Here is a 17,312-nt window from a genome sequence, read left to right on the forward strand (position 1 = left end):
TCCTAGGCAAGCTGCTTCGTCTCTCTGAGCCTCATGTATGAAATAAAGAGAGTAACAGTATCTATCTTTGTAGGATCATTTGGGGGAATTAATAGTGATAATGAAAGTCAACCTGCTTTAGCTCAGTACTTGACACCTATTAAGGTCTTAGCACATAGTAATTAATTTTGTACAACCAACTCCTATTCATTAAGTGACTAGTATGTGCAGATAATCCAGGCTTACCATTCTGCAACTTGTCAATCATCGTGTTACATCCATTTTATAACATGAGCTAAGGTGAGGGGTTGGGGAAGGAGGAAAGGAAAGAGGGGCCCTGGACCTCAGTTCTCCTACTTGACCCAGCAAGCCCTCTCCCCGCTCCATTCGGCTGCCTCTACCCTGAAGGCTACTGAAGGAGGCTACTTGACTGAGACAGGACACTCGATGTCTCACACTTCTATTCAGTTTGTTCCTGGCCTCCAAGGCTCACCTCCTCTTGAAAGTCTTCTCTGCTACATAGACTTTGTTTAAACCACAGAACTTAAATCTCGAGGTGTGAAGGTCAGAGGGCCTTCTTAAGAAGCAGAGTGCTTTAGCTCAGTACTTGACTGAGCTCAGAAAACATTCTGAGCCTCAGGTTGGACCAGAATCCATCAGGTCTGTGGTATCCCAGTTCTCCACTTCTACTGCCACACAGGTTGTCTGCTCCTCCCAGTACAGCGTAGAGCCTCAAGTGACAACAGGGAAAGGCAGGGCCCTGCCTTATGCCTAAAGTACCTCCCAGACCTCCCAGCATGGCCCGCTCAGTCCACGCCAATCTTCTACCTCATCTCACTTGGCTACAGCTGCACCAGCTGCCTATTCCTCCAACAATCTGGGATCCTTTTCTCCTCTGGGCCTTTGCACATTTTGCTCCCCTGCCTGGAATGTTCTTCCCCCAGGTCTTCCTCCCATTAGCTAGTTCCTTCTCAGCTCAGACCTCTCTACAGGCAGGCCCTTGTGGACAAACCTGCCTGAAGTACCCGCATTCCCCTCCACATTTGTCTTTTTTCACATTATTCTGTTATAGACTTTCTCACATTCACCATTATCTGATGTCTTCTGTACTTTTTGATTAGCTTTATGCAGGTAAGGGCCTTGACTCTCTTGTTCCTCTTCATAATCTTAGCACCTAAAATAATTCCTGGAATATAGTTAATGTTTATAAGTATTTGTTGAATGAATGAAGGAAGGAATATGTAAATGAGTATATCTAGCCACACAAGATACCACTGGGGTTCTCTTTTTAATCTGTGGACTCAGGCTGCTCTGTCCCCTGTAACTGTGAGACCACAGAAAGACTCAAAATCTAAGTCTCAGTTTCCTCACTGGTGAAATGCAGGTCATAATAACCCTCACCTTCTAGGCTTCTTTACTTACAAGTTAAGAGATAAAGTGCAAAGTGCCCAGCAGGCAGTTGGTGCCCAATAAGTCCTGTATAGTTTTCTTCCAAATCATTTCTCCTGCACCATAAACATCCTGAGTTATTTTAACCATTATTCCTGTGCTTTGATTTTGTGTTCCTCCATGCAACATCCAGGGCTTTCTCTGAAGTCACAGCCTGGTGCTCTGTTTCCTTGCTGTGCCCCAGGTTCACTCTGTATGCTGTGGATACACGAGGGAGGCACTCGGAGCTCAGCACGGTGACCCTGAGGACGGCCTGCCCACTGGTGGATGACAACAAGGCCGAAGGTAGGTGATGCATGTCTTCACTTCCCAGGTAACTCCCACATTTCCTCTAAGTTCTGCACCCAATAGTCATTAACCACTGCTGCTTTCCCACCGCACATGTGTGTTGGTGCAGGGGGAAGAAGTGAAGGAACTAAGGGAACAGGAGAAACAATCAAATCAGAATACAAAGGAAATTGAGGCTAACCAGCAATGTCTTTGCCACTGGAAGGATTTGCTCCTCTTTATAGAATTTGTCTATGCTCTGACTTAAAGGTGAGGAAGGGTGGAGAGTCAAAGTACCGTATTTACAGCCTGCCCTTTAGCCAATCACTGACTTTGATCTCTGTCTATGCCAGAGCTGGCACTTGGCGGCACCTTGGAGACCACTTCACGTTGCTGTGCCAGCGCCAGATATCGCCAGATATCAGTAGCTGACCACAGCTCACGTTACCATCTAGCTGAGGGGCGGCCTCAGAATCCTCAGCCGTCTTCAGTGACTAGCATGTATGATTCAACCTTTTTGCTACTCCTGGCCCATGAAGTTGGAAACATCAGGCAATACACCTGAAAAAATAGAACCAATCCATCAGGTCCACCATATACTTATTTCTTGGGCAGTGTATAAACACTGTTTCTGCATCAGGACTGACAATAATGTGATGGTAGCTCATGAGTCCTGGTGGTTTGATTCAAGTTCAGCAAATCTTTTCTAAGAGCCTTGGTACAAGCAGTACAGGAGAGACATGTTCTTCCCCTTTTAGGAATTCACGTTCTAGTGGGAGAGGGGGAGATTTCTGCAAATGGCTCAGTAATAGGCTTGATAATAAATGTGTTGTGTGCTACCGGATCAGAGGAGGTAGTGAGCTATTAAGTGACAAGGGTGAGGGGTTTGAGATGGTTTCCTGGTAATTTTTTATTATTATTATTTTAAAATAACACATGCACATGGTTAAAAACATAAGAAAAATAAACATCAGAGTAGAAAATACTGCAAAGTAAGTGATCCTCCCATTCTGAGCCCAAGTCCACCAGATTCTCCTAGAGGCAACCATTGTTAGCAATGACTTGGAAACATACATAAATTTTGATCAGTCATCAAACATGAAAAATTTGTCTTCTATTCAAGAGAGAGGCTCATGATGAATTTAAGTCACACCAGCTGGTTGGAGTGATTGAAGAAGTAGAAATTGTCATGAATAGCAAGCAGAAGAGTCTGGATTTTCTCTGAAAGATTTTTGACTAGAGACCTGTAAGACCTGATCCCAGAAATGTGTCGGGAATATTACAGGGGGAAATAGAAGTAGACTGTTGAGATGAACCCAGGATAGTTTATTGAAGCCTCTGCACGTATTCGGCATTTTCTGTTAAATCAGGGGCACCACGATTAGGTTGATAATCAAGCTTACAAACTATGAGAGCTCACTTTTGTGCCAGGCCCTGCGTTGAGTGTGTTCCGTCTGCTTTTTAATTTAGTCCTTCCAGTGTACCTCCAGAGTAGGTCTTGTTATCTCCAGTTGATAGACGAGGAAACTGTACACAACTAGTCAATGACATACGGAGGATGGGGTTAAGTTTGTCTGGACCCGAAGACCACACACGTGAACTTTGGTGTGAATATGCCTTTCTTATTGCAAGGCATGCTTCCATCCTCATCTTTTCTTACTGTCCAGTGATCTGTGCCCTGCGCTTCTTCCCCTTCAGAGATAGCTGACAAGATCTACAATCTGTACAATGGGTACACAAGTGGAAAGGAGCAGCAGACCGCCTACAACACGCTGATGGAGGTCTCAGCCTCAATGCTGTTCCGAGTCCAGCATCACTACAACTCTCACTATGAGAAGTTTGGCGACTTTGTCTGGAGGAGTGAGGATGAACTGGGGCCCAGGTATGGGTGTGCAAGCATGAGTAGAGCGGTGAATTCTTCTTGCCTCTACTTGACTTGACTGGACCCTTTCTTCCATAAGGTGAAAATGGGCTTTATCAAATCAGTAAGGGGGGGTGGTGGTTACCTTAGCCATGTCAGAGTTAGCGATGGGAAAATGGGCAGGAAGCATGAATGGAATTTTAGCTTCTTGGACTCCTGGAATGTCAGATAAGGGAGAGACACCAGTGCTCTTTCCATCAGCCACTCTCCTTGCCCACCTTCCAACTTCAGTTTTAGAGACGAAGGCCTGTGTGTCCTAAACCAAGGCTGTAGATGCAAATAATACAGGGTCATGGCTCCTAATCTGGAGCTCTCTCATTCTTCCACAAGAAACCTGCATTTTTTCTGGAATAAGTATATTAGTAATCATGACTAAGTACATTCATAAATTCAGTATATACTAAGTCATGATTTTTGTCCACCAGTAGTTAACTATGCCAAAGCACTATTTTAGGTGCCATGGAGGGCTCAACAAAACTCGAATGCAGTCGCTATCTTCTAAAGCTTTGTAAAGTAGGATATGAAGTGGGGGCTGCATTTCGTGGCTTGCACCTAGCAACATTCATTCGTCCTTCCATTTACTCAGCACTTACTTAGTAGCACCTCTTACAGACGGTTGTTGGCCATGCAGTCGCGGAGGTAGAAGCAGTCTCTACATGCACATAGCTTACTATTGTAGGTAATTATGCAAGCAGTTGCAAAGAATGGGGATAATGAGTGTCAGGATAGTGAAGAATAGGCCGTCTGGGGAAGCAAGGCATAGACACTTGGTCTAGGTGACCCCGTGAAGGCGTCCCGCAGGCCGAGACTCTGAGATCGAAACTGTGAGTAGGGGTCAGGCAAGTGAAGGGAAAGGAGAATTGGAAGGTTCTGGACAAAGGGATTAGCCTGGAAATGCTCAGAGGAGATAATGTTACTTTAGAACAGGGTTCTCCTGTCAAAGTGTGATCTTTTGCCTGCCACCTTTGTGATATTTACCATATCACCATATAATATGCACTCTATGTATTGGACATTTCTTTCTTAGATTCATTGCTTATTGAAAATATATTTGAAAACGCTGTATCATTTTGCAAAGAAGAAATGAGCACCATCTACCCTGAACAGAAAATTAAGCCTAAACGTGCAATACAATGGAAGGCAACAGAAACCAGTGTTGTTCAATATAGCAGAGCCTAAGCTCTCCCTTTAAAAAGGGAGATTAGCAAGTGTTAGAAAAGTACTAAAGACACAGTGGCAAACCCAGACTTTCTTTTTTAAAATAATCTGGAGGAGGGGAAGCAAATGAAAAAAGGGAATCTCACCGCTTTTCCCAGCGTGACTTATTGTTGTTTAACACTGGGTCTGTGATCCCCCTGAGTACCACCTAAACCCCTTTCCCCCACCCCAGGGGAACTGCTTCTACACTTTGGTGAGCACTGTGTGTAGAGGAACTAAAGAATTTCCCTACAGTCCAGCAAAGTGTGTGACAGCAGGAGTGGTAAGAGATTAGAAGGGAGAGGTTAGCAGGAGCCAGTCCTGATTGCCCTTTAAGTAGGGTTAAAGAGTTTGGATTATCTCCCGAGGGTAATGGGAAGCTTTTTCGAGTGTTTTTGACAGGGGGGGTGATATTATCAGCTCTTTAAGGGAGAAAGATCCCTCTAACTGCAGTTGGAAGTAAGGACTAGGAAGGTCAAGACCAAAGGGAGGCAGTAAGGCCCTAGAGGCTGTTGTAATAACAATTCAGAAGGGATAATATTGTGTTCTGGGGCAAGGTAGCACCAGTGGCATTGCAGAGAAATGCATGACATCCTGAGATACTGAGTTGGCAGCACTTTGTGCTTTAAAAAGCTTTCAATTTTGCCCTGTACCCTGGATGCCCTGTATCCTCCCTGTTTTATTGATGATAGGAACTGGAAGCCCCGTGAGGTTGAACGACCTTCCTGGAGTTGCAAAGATTTTAGCATAGAGGCTGTTCCTGCCCTGAGCTGTCACCCTCAGCCCTCCAAGAATTTGAGGCCCTCAAGGCAACACAGGAGAGCTTGGTCAAGGGATAAAAGGGATCTCCCTGGGGCGGGTCTTATCTGTTCTGCTGGGTCCTGGACTGTAACTTTCTCCCTTTCACATGAAAGGATGGTTCTTTAGATAAAAGCTAAAAGAGGACAGACAGACAAGCAGAAGCACAGAGCCCCAGATGAATGCTGCGTGAGTCATCTGGGCCGCCATCTTGCCCGCGGACAGGGAAAGGCATCCCGCTTTATTGGGCTTTCCCACAGAGCTCAGGGAGTTTGGGTGGGATCTAAACCAGAGCTCCACTCCTGACTTTGTCTTTACAACCTTCTGGGATCCTTTATGACCCTCCAGCACATAAATCTTCTGGAAAGGCTGCCTGGCCGCACACAGAGGCAGGACACCTCACTTGGTAATGGACTGTGATAACCTGCTAACCTCTAGCCAACCAGTCACCAGCCACTGTCTGCCAACCCCCACCCATGTCACCCAGCTTCGTCCTTCTTTGGTCTTTCTAGTCTCTGGAGGGGAATCTGAGACTCCTCCAACATCCCATGCCGGCATGACAGCAGGAATCTAGACAACTGCATCCTAATCTATCTTAGCATTACTAAGGAATTCACTGCAAAGCTTAGGCTCTGGCTCTCTCTGACCCTCAATTTCTTCATCTATAGATTGACCAGGAAGCACTGTGCAGTGGTTCTTTTTAGCATTGGTAATTTTGTTTTTCCTAAGTAAATCTTACACAGAGCTCCAGATCTTAACTATAATGCCGCATCTCCAGGGAATCCTCTAAAATTCCTACCTGTTCACACTCTCATGCCTTAGTTTTCTACATCATACCTACTAGTTTTAGTGTCTTACAGTTCTTATATGTTTATTTTTGTATTACCTCCTCTCCCCATTACAATTGCAGTTTATGTATAGTTAGTCATTGTTTATATCCTATTCACTCTTGCAGGTAGGTGCTAAATAGTTACTTGTTGAATAATTAGATAGTGAGATGAGTGAATGTGTGGATCAGAGAGTTACAGAGTTGTTCTAGTAGAAGCTAGAGTGGGTGGCCTGGAGCCCCCTCTGCTGGGTCTCCATTTCAAACCCCCCCCAATCTCAAGGGTCTCAGCTCAGGTTTCTCTGAGCTATCAGGTATCTATAGATCACAGCTGGAAACAAATGAATTCCACAAACTCTAAGGTCTTTCTAGCTCAAAAATGCATCCCCTACAAAATGCATTGTCCTTGCAAATATTAAGAAACTTGAGGAGACTTCATCTTGTTAGCTTGTTGATTCATTGATTCATCTAATGTTCTTATTATGTGCTAGGCTCTGTGCTGCACCTGAAAACATATGAGTAAAGCAGCAGATCCAACACCTAGTGAGGAAAAGGCCGGCCAGCAGGCAGTTGCAGGAAACATGTCACAAGAAGCACGCTGTAAAAGGAAGGCAGGAAGTATGTTTTACAGCAGTGCTTCTCAAACTTTACTGTGTCTGAGAACCACGGAGCCTTGTTAAAATTCAAACTAACTTGGGGGTCTGGGATGGGCCTCAGCTTCTGCATTCTAACAAGCTCTCAGGTGATGCTAATGCTGCTGGTCCCAAAAGCACACTGGAGTAACACGGTTTCCAGATGTGGATAGCTGGTCCAGCTAACCCAGACCTGGAGCTCGAGGAAGGATCCCTGGAGAAGGAAATGAAGTTGATGCCTAGCATCAAAGGACAAACAGGAGTCCTGCAGGTGGAGGGGGAAGCTGTTCTCATCAGGACCATCCACTGCCAAAAAAGAAGAGCAGGCTGGGGACGAGAATATACTTCAGTCAAGAAGGATAAATCTCACTGGGGCAGAGAGTTCAAGGTGAGAGGGAATAAGGAAAAAGCAAGGCTAGAGAGTTTATCAGAGGTCAGATCATGATATCTATGGTGAGCCCTGTTCGGGAGTTTGTTCTTTCTCCCAAAAAAGCCAGGTAAAGGTTTCAAATAGAGGGGCATTTGGATAAATGTGCCATGCCTCTCAAGGATTAGCAAGTGTTCAGAATATCAAAGTGTAAAGGAGAGAGCAAGACATTGCACTGCACCGGGAGCCTTGCGTTCATGTCCTAGCTTTGCCACTCACTTGCTGTGTGACCTTGGGCAAATGTCACCCCCATCCTGGGCCTCATACATAGCATACAAAGGCTGGACTTTAGAGTTCTTTCCAGCCGGGAGGCCAAACAACCAGCAAGCCCTGAAGGTTGTAGAGACCAGAGAATAGGCACGTCGTGAGTTTCCTTCCACCTCTGGCCCAGTGTGTCCTCTTTCTTAGCCTAGGGTGATAAGAGCTCTTCTCAGGAGCACCCTGAGGGCTGATACGGTGGGATGAGCTGTGTTAGGATTCTCTTGGCCTACAATCACCAAATGCCAAAATGTTCTCTATTTCCCCCTGGCTCTGTGGTCACATACCCCCATAAAGTTTAGTGACAAAAGGGCATCTCTTACCTCTGCCTAATAAATCTATCAGGCCAGTGTCCTGCAGAGCCTGGTTCCCACAACCGCCACAGGTTACTGCAGACAGCTACTCAGAGAAGACCCACTGACACCCAGCTGTCCTAGCCATACGTTTCCTATTAGGAGACTTGAAAAAGTGAGCACATAGGTGTCCAGGGCCCAGAATTTACTCCAGTAAGAACATACTTGACCGCTCTTGGACTTCTCAATCCTCTCACTTATGTTTAGCTAAAATGATAGGGGAGGGAGGAGAGAACAAGTACTCAAAGAGATCTTGTTTTGTGGAATTGGTCTGTCTAGTCTAGAAATGCTATATTTATGATATCAGCCCCTCTTGCTTCCATGGCAGACATTACTAATAGATTGTAGAGATCATCACAGGCTTGATTCAGCCTGGGATTTTTGTCAACACAGCAAGAGAAGAAGCCTTTACCATCTGAAAATAGTTGGCACATCCTGTGAATGAACCATAGTTGCTAAACCCTTAGTGAAAATAAGCAAGCTTGGGATGTCACTGTACATTCTTCCAGTTCAAGATTATATTAGCTCCTTCCTTAGCTATCATTTTTATTATCTCAGAATTTCTAAGATATTGGAAACAAAAACAAACAGGCTTCTAGGGCCATATTCCTTTAATCTTGGGGGCACTATTTTTTCCCCCTGCATATTTTGACATTTCTGAATTCAGGATGGATTGTGCAAAATGGATGGGCAAATTATGTGTTTTATTATTTCTTCTTTACTTGAAAGGCTGTTATTAAATCAATAACAGCCCTTATAACTGAAGATGTCTTAGAGTGGATAAACACAAATTAAATACACTATGACATTGAACAAGTATCCTATGGGTCAGTTTCCCTACTGATCCTAAAGCAAGGTTGGTTACTATCTTGAAGTTTCTATCAGTTCCAAACTGAATCATTTTGGGTTACTTGAGACTCTGTCATTTTCACCCTCAGTTTAGGAATGAATTCCTGGGACGGTCTCATAGTTTCTTATGAAACAACAAGGAGGAGGTCAAGCAAAATGTAAATATTTTCACTACTTGCCTTACAAATAACATTTCTAACCTGTTGAGGATATATATCCAGGTGTCAGTACCTGAGCTTCTGGTTTTCTGGTTAGTGGGAATGGTCTGAGGCTAAATTTGTTGTGGATTTATTCTAAAAGTAACCCGAATTAGGAAGCCATGGTCTGGTTCATCAGATCTATGCCAGCTATAAAATATATGTGTATGTACATGTTTTCAAAATGGAAATACCTTTATTATATTTTGTTGTTCAAAGTAATTCTTGCTCATTCTATAACATCCAAATGATATAGATGTATGTAAAATAGAAAGTGAAAATTCTGAACCTCAGAACCACATAATCCCAACCCAGAGATAAAATCCTTAACAGTGTGCACATACCTTTGGAAATAGATATGGACACGACATGGATATGCATATAGACAGGGAAACCAATATAGGCTTTAGGATATGTCTACATTTATAACCTGCCACAGGTCCATTTCCATCAGTTCTGCTATGTTTAACAAATATATATGCTATGTCCTGTTATCTGCCTTGTATTAACAATACAAGCACAAGTCTTTTCCATGGATGCATATGTAAATATGTTGTCTCATTGAAGGTCCCTTTAGTCATGCAATTACATTAATGCAGCACACATTAATTTTTTCCCTCTATTAAAGACGAACTAGGTTTCTTCTGAATTCTTCAGTATTATAAACAACTCTATATGAGCATTTTGCCCAATTTCCTCTTATTTCCTTAGGTCTGCAGAACGTTTCTGCTAGAGAATTCTGGCTTTCAAAAACTGAGGACTGAGAAGTTTCTCAGTTCAAGTCAGTTTATCCTTATTATTCCCTACTTCTCACATAGTTGAGACCTAGACACCAGGGGAACTATACACTGTCTAAGAAGTAGGTGGGAAGTATTAGTTGAGTCCCTATTTGTGCCCAGTTGTTTATATCTCATCTCCTGAGCAAATCGGTTTTGAAGATGAAATAACAGATAATCAGTGGAGTTAAGTAATCCTTCAAGGTTACACAGCTAATAAGTGTCAGAGCCCAAATTCAAAATACTGTTTTCTGATGTCAAACCAATGCCTTGTCCACCATAATGCATCTTGGGATATAACCCATACCCCAAGATAGGTGCCCAACCAAGGGAGGATGTAATAGGAATCTCAACGGAGAAATAGAAGCAAAGGGAAAAATATGACTTATGGTAGCTGGGGAGATCTGGGCGGCTTTCTGGAGAAGAAACTACAGCGTGACTTTGAAGTGTGAACAGAACCTCAGTGAATGTGGTTCTCTCATCTCGAGAACTCAGTGATTTGGTAATTGTTGTGTAGTGGTCATCACATGCCCATCAGATGGTATTTCTCTGTGAATCAAGCCCCTAACTCCTTTCCGATTAAAAACAGACCAACAAAAGCAACAAAAATCAACTCCAACTTGCACTACCATTAGACCCTGCTATGGTCTGAATGTTTGTATCCCTTCAAAATTCATGGGTTGAAAATCTAATGCCCGAAGAGATGGTATTAAGACATGAGGGTGGAGCTCTCATGAATGGGATTAGCGGTGTTGTTACAAAAGAGGCCCCAGAGAGCTCCTCTGCCCCTTCTACCACATGAAGACACGGTGAGGAAGTGCCGTCTATGAACCAGGAAACGGGCCCTCACCCGCCATCACACTGAATCTGCCGGTGCCATGATCCTGGACTTCCCAGCCTTCAGAACTGTGAGAAATAACTTTCTATTGTTTAAAGCTACCCAGTCAGTGGTATTTTGTTATACCAGCCCAAACGGACTAAGATAGACTCTTTTCTAAAGCACAGTTTGATCATCTCCAGTGAAAGGGAACCCGTACTACGTTAGAGGACTATAGTTTCAAGGTTTTGGAAGTTTTTGCTATATTGAGTCAAAATTTGCCTTCTGTAATCTTAGGGTGTCTTCATCAGTAACACTGGGGTGCCTTGCAGCAAAGATCTGAGATGCTGTTCTTACACTCTGTTAACCCTGTCCAAACTTATGACCAGCCTGAGACTCACTTTACCACCTGAGGACTGGAACTAAAGTACGAACTCTAGAATTGTTGTGAGAATTATATTGAAGATGACGTTGAGTAGGCTTCTGGCATGTATAGATGCTTTATCAGTTATAGTGATTATCCCTGACTTGCAGTTTTTCCCCAGACTTGTCTTCAGTTACTAGAACAATATATCGGTTTGCTTAAAGTCCTCCTTCAGTGGATGCATGCCATTTCTGCTTTCAGCACTTCCTTAGAAGATTTGCCTTTGAGACGCCCTTCAGCAGCATGAGCTGGCTGCAGTCTGCATATGTCCTTCTTACCAGAAGTGACTGGCCTTCTCCAGACGTGGCCTGACCAGGGCAGCATGAATGAAGTCATTACTTCCTTTAATCTGCCCTCTCCACTTCTGGAGGCTGTGTTCCAGTGTTTTGCAACTACATCATGCCCTCGACTCTCATTAAGCTTGAGGTTAGCTAACCCGGAGACATTTCAGCTCAACTCAAGGAGGCAGGGAGGAGGGAGAGGGGCCAACCCGAACATTTCCTTACTGTCTGTCCTCCTTTTCTCCATTCCAAGACCCCCTTAGAATTTAGGTCTCTGTCCCATAATTGTGTCAGCAGCTGATTGGGTAACGGTGCTGGGAACAGAATGGTTGGTCAAAGGTTCTATAATTCCCGGAGAAGTGGCATCCCAGCCCAGACCTTGACTCCTTCACAAGCCATCCCTGTCTCAATCTTGCCTGCTAATGCAACCCTAAATTAATGTGTGGGGTCCCTCCTTCACCTCTGGCTTCCTATCCCAGGGAGTCTGGGTCCTGTCTCCAATGAGGAAGATTTCATTTCCGGTATTTGAGAAAAGTGGTCACTCTGACCTACAATTTCCCCCTCCAAGGAAAGCTTAGAACATGCCTGGCCTTTGATTTACGCATCTGCATTGCATGCAATTTATTACCCAGCACTCTCGCTTTTGGTCTCCCACTCGCCCTCCTCCCCTCCAGCCTTTGAGCACCTCCAACCCTTCTCTCCACAGCTTCACCTTCTCAGTTTCCCTGTCTTTGTTGCCTAAATTCAAGCCACAGTGCTGAGGCACTGTGCATGGTGGAGAAAGAAGAGGGGACAGTTAAGTGAACTGATGTTGGTTTAGTGTCTATTACGTACAGATTCCTGTGCTGGATGCCTGTGGCAGTCATTACAGCCTAACAACAGCCCCATACAATAAGCATCTCTATTCTCATTTTACAAATGAGCAAACTAAGGCTCATAGAGACAAGACTTTCCATAATGGTCTCTAAAGCCTATGTCCTTTCTACTACAAAATGCTACTTTGAATCTTGGCTAGGTTACTGAGAGCTAAACAAATTACCCAGGTTATCATGTCCTCCTCAAAACACTGTTGTTATTCCCATTGATGTGGTAAGTAAGAGTTACTGGCATTGAAGAACTTAGTAATGCATGATCCACACAGCTGTGGAAGTACAGAGCTCATTGTGAATCTGGGACTCCAGAGGCAAGTGTTTCATCTCAGCTCTATACAAATCAGGAGCCCCGGTTCTGGCTTTGCCTTTATTACTAACATCAGGTGTTTCTTTAGGAAAATTATTTTCTCACATCAAACCCCAGTTTCCTCATGATACAAAGGGAAACTTGGTCCAGTTAAGTTCCAAGGTTCTCTGAGGAAATGACTGGACCGTTGGAGGCAAAGCATGTGAGTGCATTGGAGGAATTGTCTTCTCTAACCTCATTTTGTATATGTGGCTTATTTTTGTGACTGGGTCAGAAAATCACTCTCCATTGCCCTCAAAATAAAATGTTTCACGACTCAGAAGACCCTGGGTGGGCTGATATCTGTCAAGGTGGCCCCTCACTCATTCTTTACACTGACCATTTCAAACAACTGGTGGTTTATGATCTCTCCAGTCAGACTTTACATGGGCTATTTCCTCTGCTTCCCCATCTCCCTGAAAAATATGTTTCATCACTGAAGCCCTAGCTCAGATGGTACATCCCCTGGGAGGATTTCTCTGAGCCCCCAAACTAGTGATTAGGTGTCTGCTTTATGTATTCCCATAGCACCCAGCATGTTCTTGAACCCAGAATTCTGCCCCTAAATTAGATGCTGTTACTACTCCTGTCTGTCTGTCTCCTGCCACTGACTTATAAAGGTGCTCAAGGCTGAAAACAGTACACAAATAATGGTGGCGGTGGTGGTGGTGGTGGTGTGGTGGTGACACTTCCTACATGTCAGGGCCTTACTGTGCACCAAACACTTAGTTCTAAAAGTTTTACATGTGTTAACTTACGTAATCCTCACTCTAACTCTATGAGGTCAGCAAATGTTACTCCCTTTTTATAAACAAGGAAACAGAAAGAGTAAGTGGCTTTTGAAAATCACAGAGAAAACAAACCAGTACTCCTCATACAGTGATGGGGAACACTTCACACCTGGGTGTGTGTCCTACCTGCTTTCTTGCCACCAGTCTTGCCCTCCCCCAACCCGAGTCTTCTCAAGGCCCCCAGAAATGTTTTCCAGCACTCAAGTCTTGCTCCTGGTCCTCCGTTGCTTGAGTCCCTGCAAATCTCCCCATCCAGACAGTAGTCATAGGGCTTGCTATAGATTCATTAATGTTTTTGTAAGAATTCTTAAAACAACTCTTTGTAGTGGATACAATTATTGTTCCCATTGTATGGGTAAAGAAACTGAGACACAAGCAGTTAAGCAAACCCCTCAATATCACAGAGCTTAGAAGGTAATTGAGCAGGGATTTGAACCTGAGCAGTTGGCTCCAGCATCTGTATGGGGCACTGTTATGCCATACAATTAATGCCCCAGTTTCTAAGCTCCTGTGGCCAGGCTCCTGTCACTTCGCCGGTTTCTCCACTCCCTGTGTCCCCCCTTGCTTGCTGTATTCCAGCCATACATTCCCAGAACTTCTGTGTATAATCCCATGGCTCTGTGCCTTCACCTATGCATCTTGATTGTCATGCCTTTGTCCTCTTCTTTACCTCACCCCTACTCATCTGTGAGACTCAACAAGTGCCCCTCCTACCAGGAAGCCTCTTGGATAGCTACAATCTCGCCTAGGCACCTTTCCGTTTTCCCACAGCTCCCATACTTCCTTGTATCATTGCTCTTGCCACGTATGCTGCAGTTTTCTATTTGTGTGTCTTTCTTACTGAATGGGCAGCTCCGCATATAATAAATGCTCAATAAATGAACAACCAATGACTTCATCTCCTTTAACTTCACAAAAGCCCCATTTTTCAAGTGAAGAAATAGGTTTAGAGACGTAAAGAAAATTCCCTAAGGACACTGAGCTGCTAAGGAACAGAGCAAGAAGTCAAACAAGGAGGGGTAAGAAATGAACTCCTTGGGTTCCTCTGGGGAGGTGCCTGCCAGAGGGGAGAAAGGGCTGTGGGCAGAGTGGCAACCTGAGTGTGATTATGAAGCTATGAATTTTTGGCACCTTGGGAAATATTCCACCCAAGTGGTGAACTATACAAAGAGGACTTTTTGAAAGGCACCTCATAAATTGTGCCCACAAAATGTTCACATGTAAGCCCAGCCCTTTTCTAGCCACCACACATGTGCCTCACACAGTCTCCCATTTATGGAGTGTGTTGTCATAAAGCACCCTCCCTCCCGGGGTCTCGGAGAGGCACAGAGGGGACAGCAAGAGAGGACCTCTCATTTAGCCCCTCAGGATTCCAGGGCATCTTGAAATTACCGGGTTGTAGAGGAAAGTGGATTCCACATGGAGACACATCTTGATGGTGAAGCGTACATATGGTGTGTCCTGGGGAAAGCATATTCCTCTCCCTAAGCCTCAGTTTCCACATCTTTAATGAGTAGGTCAGACTAGGTCAGTTGTCTCAGTTGCACCCCCAGAATGCAAATGTCTAGAGACAACTATATTGCCATAACTGGGGTGGGGGCTGCTAAACTTCCTACAAGACAGGCCCCGCAACCAAGAACTATCTGGATCCGATGCCAGTAGTATCACCAATGAGAAACCCGAGGATGTCAGTGATTCTTGCTAACTTTAATTCTCTGGGCAGCCAACGGATCTCTCAGGGATCCTCTGTCTGGTGCTGGATAAAGGGCTCCTAGGTAAGTTATTAATGATAATCCTCACAGGACCAGGTGACTTTTGCTTAGACTAGTGTTCAGCATGACCTTGATGCCATCATCATAGCAATTCTTTATAATAGCAGAGGCCATGTATCGGGAGTTCACTCTGCTTTGGGCATTTCTCATAGTTAATCTCCCAGCCAACTTAGGAATGTGAGGCCACCCTCACTATTTTAGACGTGAGACAAATGAGATACAGGGAAGTTTGGATTTGGGGACATATATATTAAGGCTCTGATGAACGATTTCCAAATTTCCTGACTGAGAAAAGAGTATGAGGGTTTAGAAAAACAAGAAGGCAGACCTTTGGAGGGGGACTTGGTAGGTGTTCAGGCCAGCATCTGCATGTCCACCTGCAATGGTCAACTTGATACTTGACCTTGGTCAAGTCATGTCATTTCTCTAAAACTTGGAGTTTGTGCCCTTGAAGTATGTGAGTAGAAAGAATAGTATTGTTGTGAAGATTAAATAAAGCTTTGGAATGTATGTAAAGTATTTATCCAGTGTCTAGCACACGAAAAGTGGCAATAAATTTTAGTTGTTGTTGTTGATCATTATTATTATAATCTCTACTTGGTCAGAGTCCCAAGGCTGGTGACCATATAAGTCCCAGGATTCTCCTATCTTAGAAGTGAAAATGCCAGATCAGAGGTTACACCACTCTCATGTTTTACACATTGCACAATTGAACAAGACAGGTTCCAAAGTGACTTTGGAATAGGTGCTTGAAGTGCCATACTCAGGTCAGGAATGGATAGGAAACTGGGACAAGAAGTCCTCATTTGTCTACTGACGTTTATTCACCTCTCAAAGGCTTAGCTTGCTTCCCCCATCACCGTCTCCTCCTGCCTTTCAGGAAGGCCCACCTGATCCTACGACGCCTAGAGAGGGTGAGCAGCCACTGCTCCGGCCTCCTGCGCAGCGCCCACATCCAGAGCCGTGTGGACACCGTGCCCTACCTTTTCTGTCGCAGTGAGGAAGTCCGGCCTGCGGGTATGGTGTGGTACAGCATCCTTAAGGACACCAAAATCACATGCGAGGAGAAGATGGTGTCCATGGCCCGAAACACGTATGGGGAGTCCAAGGGCCGGTGAGGGAGGGCGCCGCCCTCCGTGAGCACAGAGACTCTCCGTGGGAGGGGGAGCAGTACTCACGTGGATGCTGGGGCCTGGGTGGGCTGGGGGTCAGCCGAGGAGGGGCCCGGCAGATGAGGCTTGCCAGCGAGCCAAAGCAAACTCTTTTCTCTTGTGGATAGCCAACAGAGAACTTTGTAACCACTGGAATTGTCCATTTTTCTCTATCTTTTATTTTTTCTAAGATATTATTTGACGCTAGCAAAGTGTCCCCTTTTTAAACTTTTTCTTATGGATGGCGGTCAGTCCCGAGGCAGGACCTATCAGGTGGAGATCAAGCGGCCTTTGTTCTTCTTCCTTCCGCCTGCCACACGCAGCTTCCTTCTGCCATGGACCCCTGGAGGAACCCTCTGAAGGGACAACTGGACCCCCTCAGCGTCAGGAAGGAGGCCCCGAGGATCGTCGCAGTGAGGAAGCTTGGGTCTTTATGACTTTTTTTTCAGACATTACTGAGTTTGCAGGAGCCCTGCCTCTTCCTGCTACCTGTGGGTCTGCCCAGAGTCCCTGCAGGGCTTTCCATGCATTAAAAATTCCTATTGTCTCTCTTTCTGCTTGGATAGTGTTTCTTACCACTGGGGGACCTCTGTTTCTTCACTCAACTAGTATTTCTTGGTCACCTACCATATGCTAGGCAATGGGCCTGCAGTGAAGGACTGAGAAGCTGCTTGCTCTCAGGGAACTTGGTGTCCATTGGGAATCACAGAGAAGCAATCTGGTGATTTCAGGCTGTGTGTGGTAGGGAAAGGATGGAGCTTCTCTGAACCCATTGTTGGGTCGTGAGGCAAACAGGAGGGGTTCAGGAATGCTTCCTTGGGAAAGTAAGGCCTAAGCCCAAAGGATGAGGGGGAGTCAAGCAGACAGACAAGGAAGGTTGAGGCTTGATCTAGACAGACAGGACTTCGGGATTTAAACCCCAGAGATAG

The 17,312-nt window shown here is 44.9% G+C and overlaps 1 protein-coding gene across 7 annotated transcripts in view; it reads left to right on the forward strand.

The window, feature by feature from the left end:
- The window catches only part of ASTN2 (astrotactin 2), an 836,776-nt gene extending 819,846 nt beyond the window's left edge, over positions 1 to 16,930 (forward strand). For 4 of the 7 annotated variants that reach the window (XM_073225555.1, XM_073225572.1, XM_073225560.1 and 1 more), the window contains 3 exons: positions 1,562 to 1,713; positions 3,394 to 3,577; positions 16,113 to 16,930. In XM_073225555.1, the coding sequence (XP_073081656.1) occupies positions 1,562 to 1,713; positions 3,394 to 3,577; positions 16,113 to 16,350 (574 nt within the window). In that variant the 3' untranslated portion in view covers positions 16,351 to 16,930. The remainder of the gene's footprint in view (positions 1 to 1,561; positions 1,714 to 3,393; positions 3,578 to 16,112) is intronic. The other 3 variants (XM_073225566.1, XM_073225575.1, XM_073225577.1) reach the window with 1 other exon arrangement.
- The last annotated feature ends 382 nt before the right edge of the window (positions 16,931 to 17,312 follow it).

The sequence above is a fragment of the Manis javanica genome, chromosome 2 (assembly GCF_040802235.1).
Source record: "Manis javanica isolate MJ-LG chromosome 2, MJ_LKY, whole genome shotgun sequence".
Taxonomy (NCBI): Eukaryota; Metazoa; Chordata; class Mammalia; order Pholidota; family Manidae; genus Manis; species Manis javanica.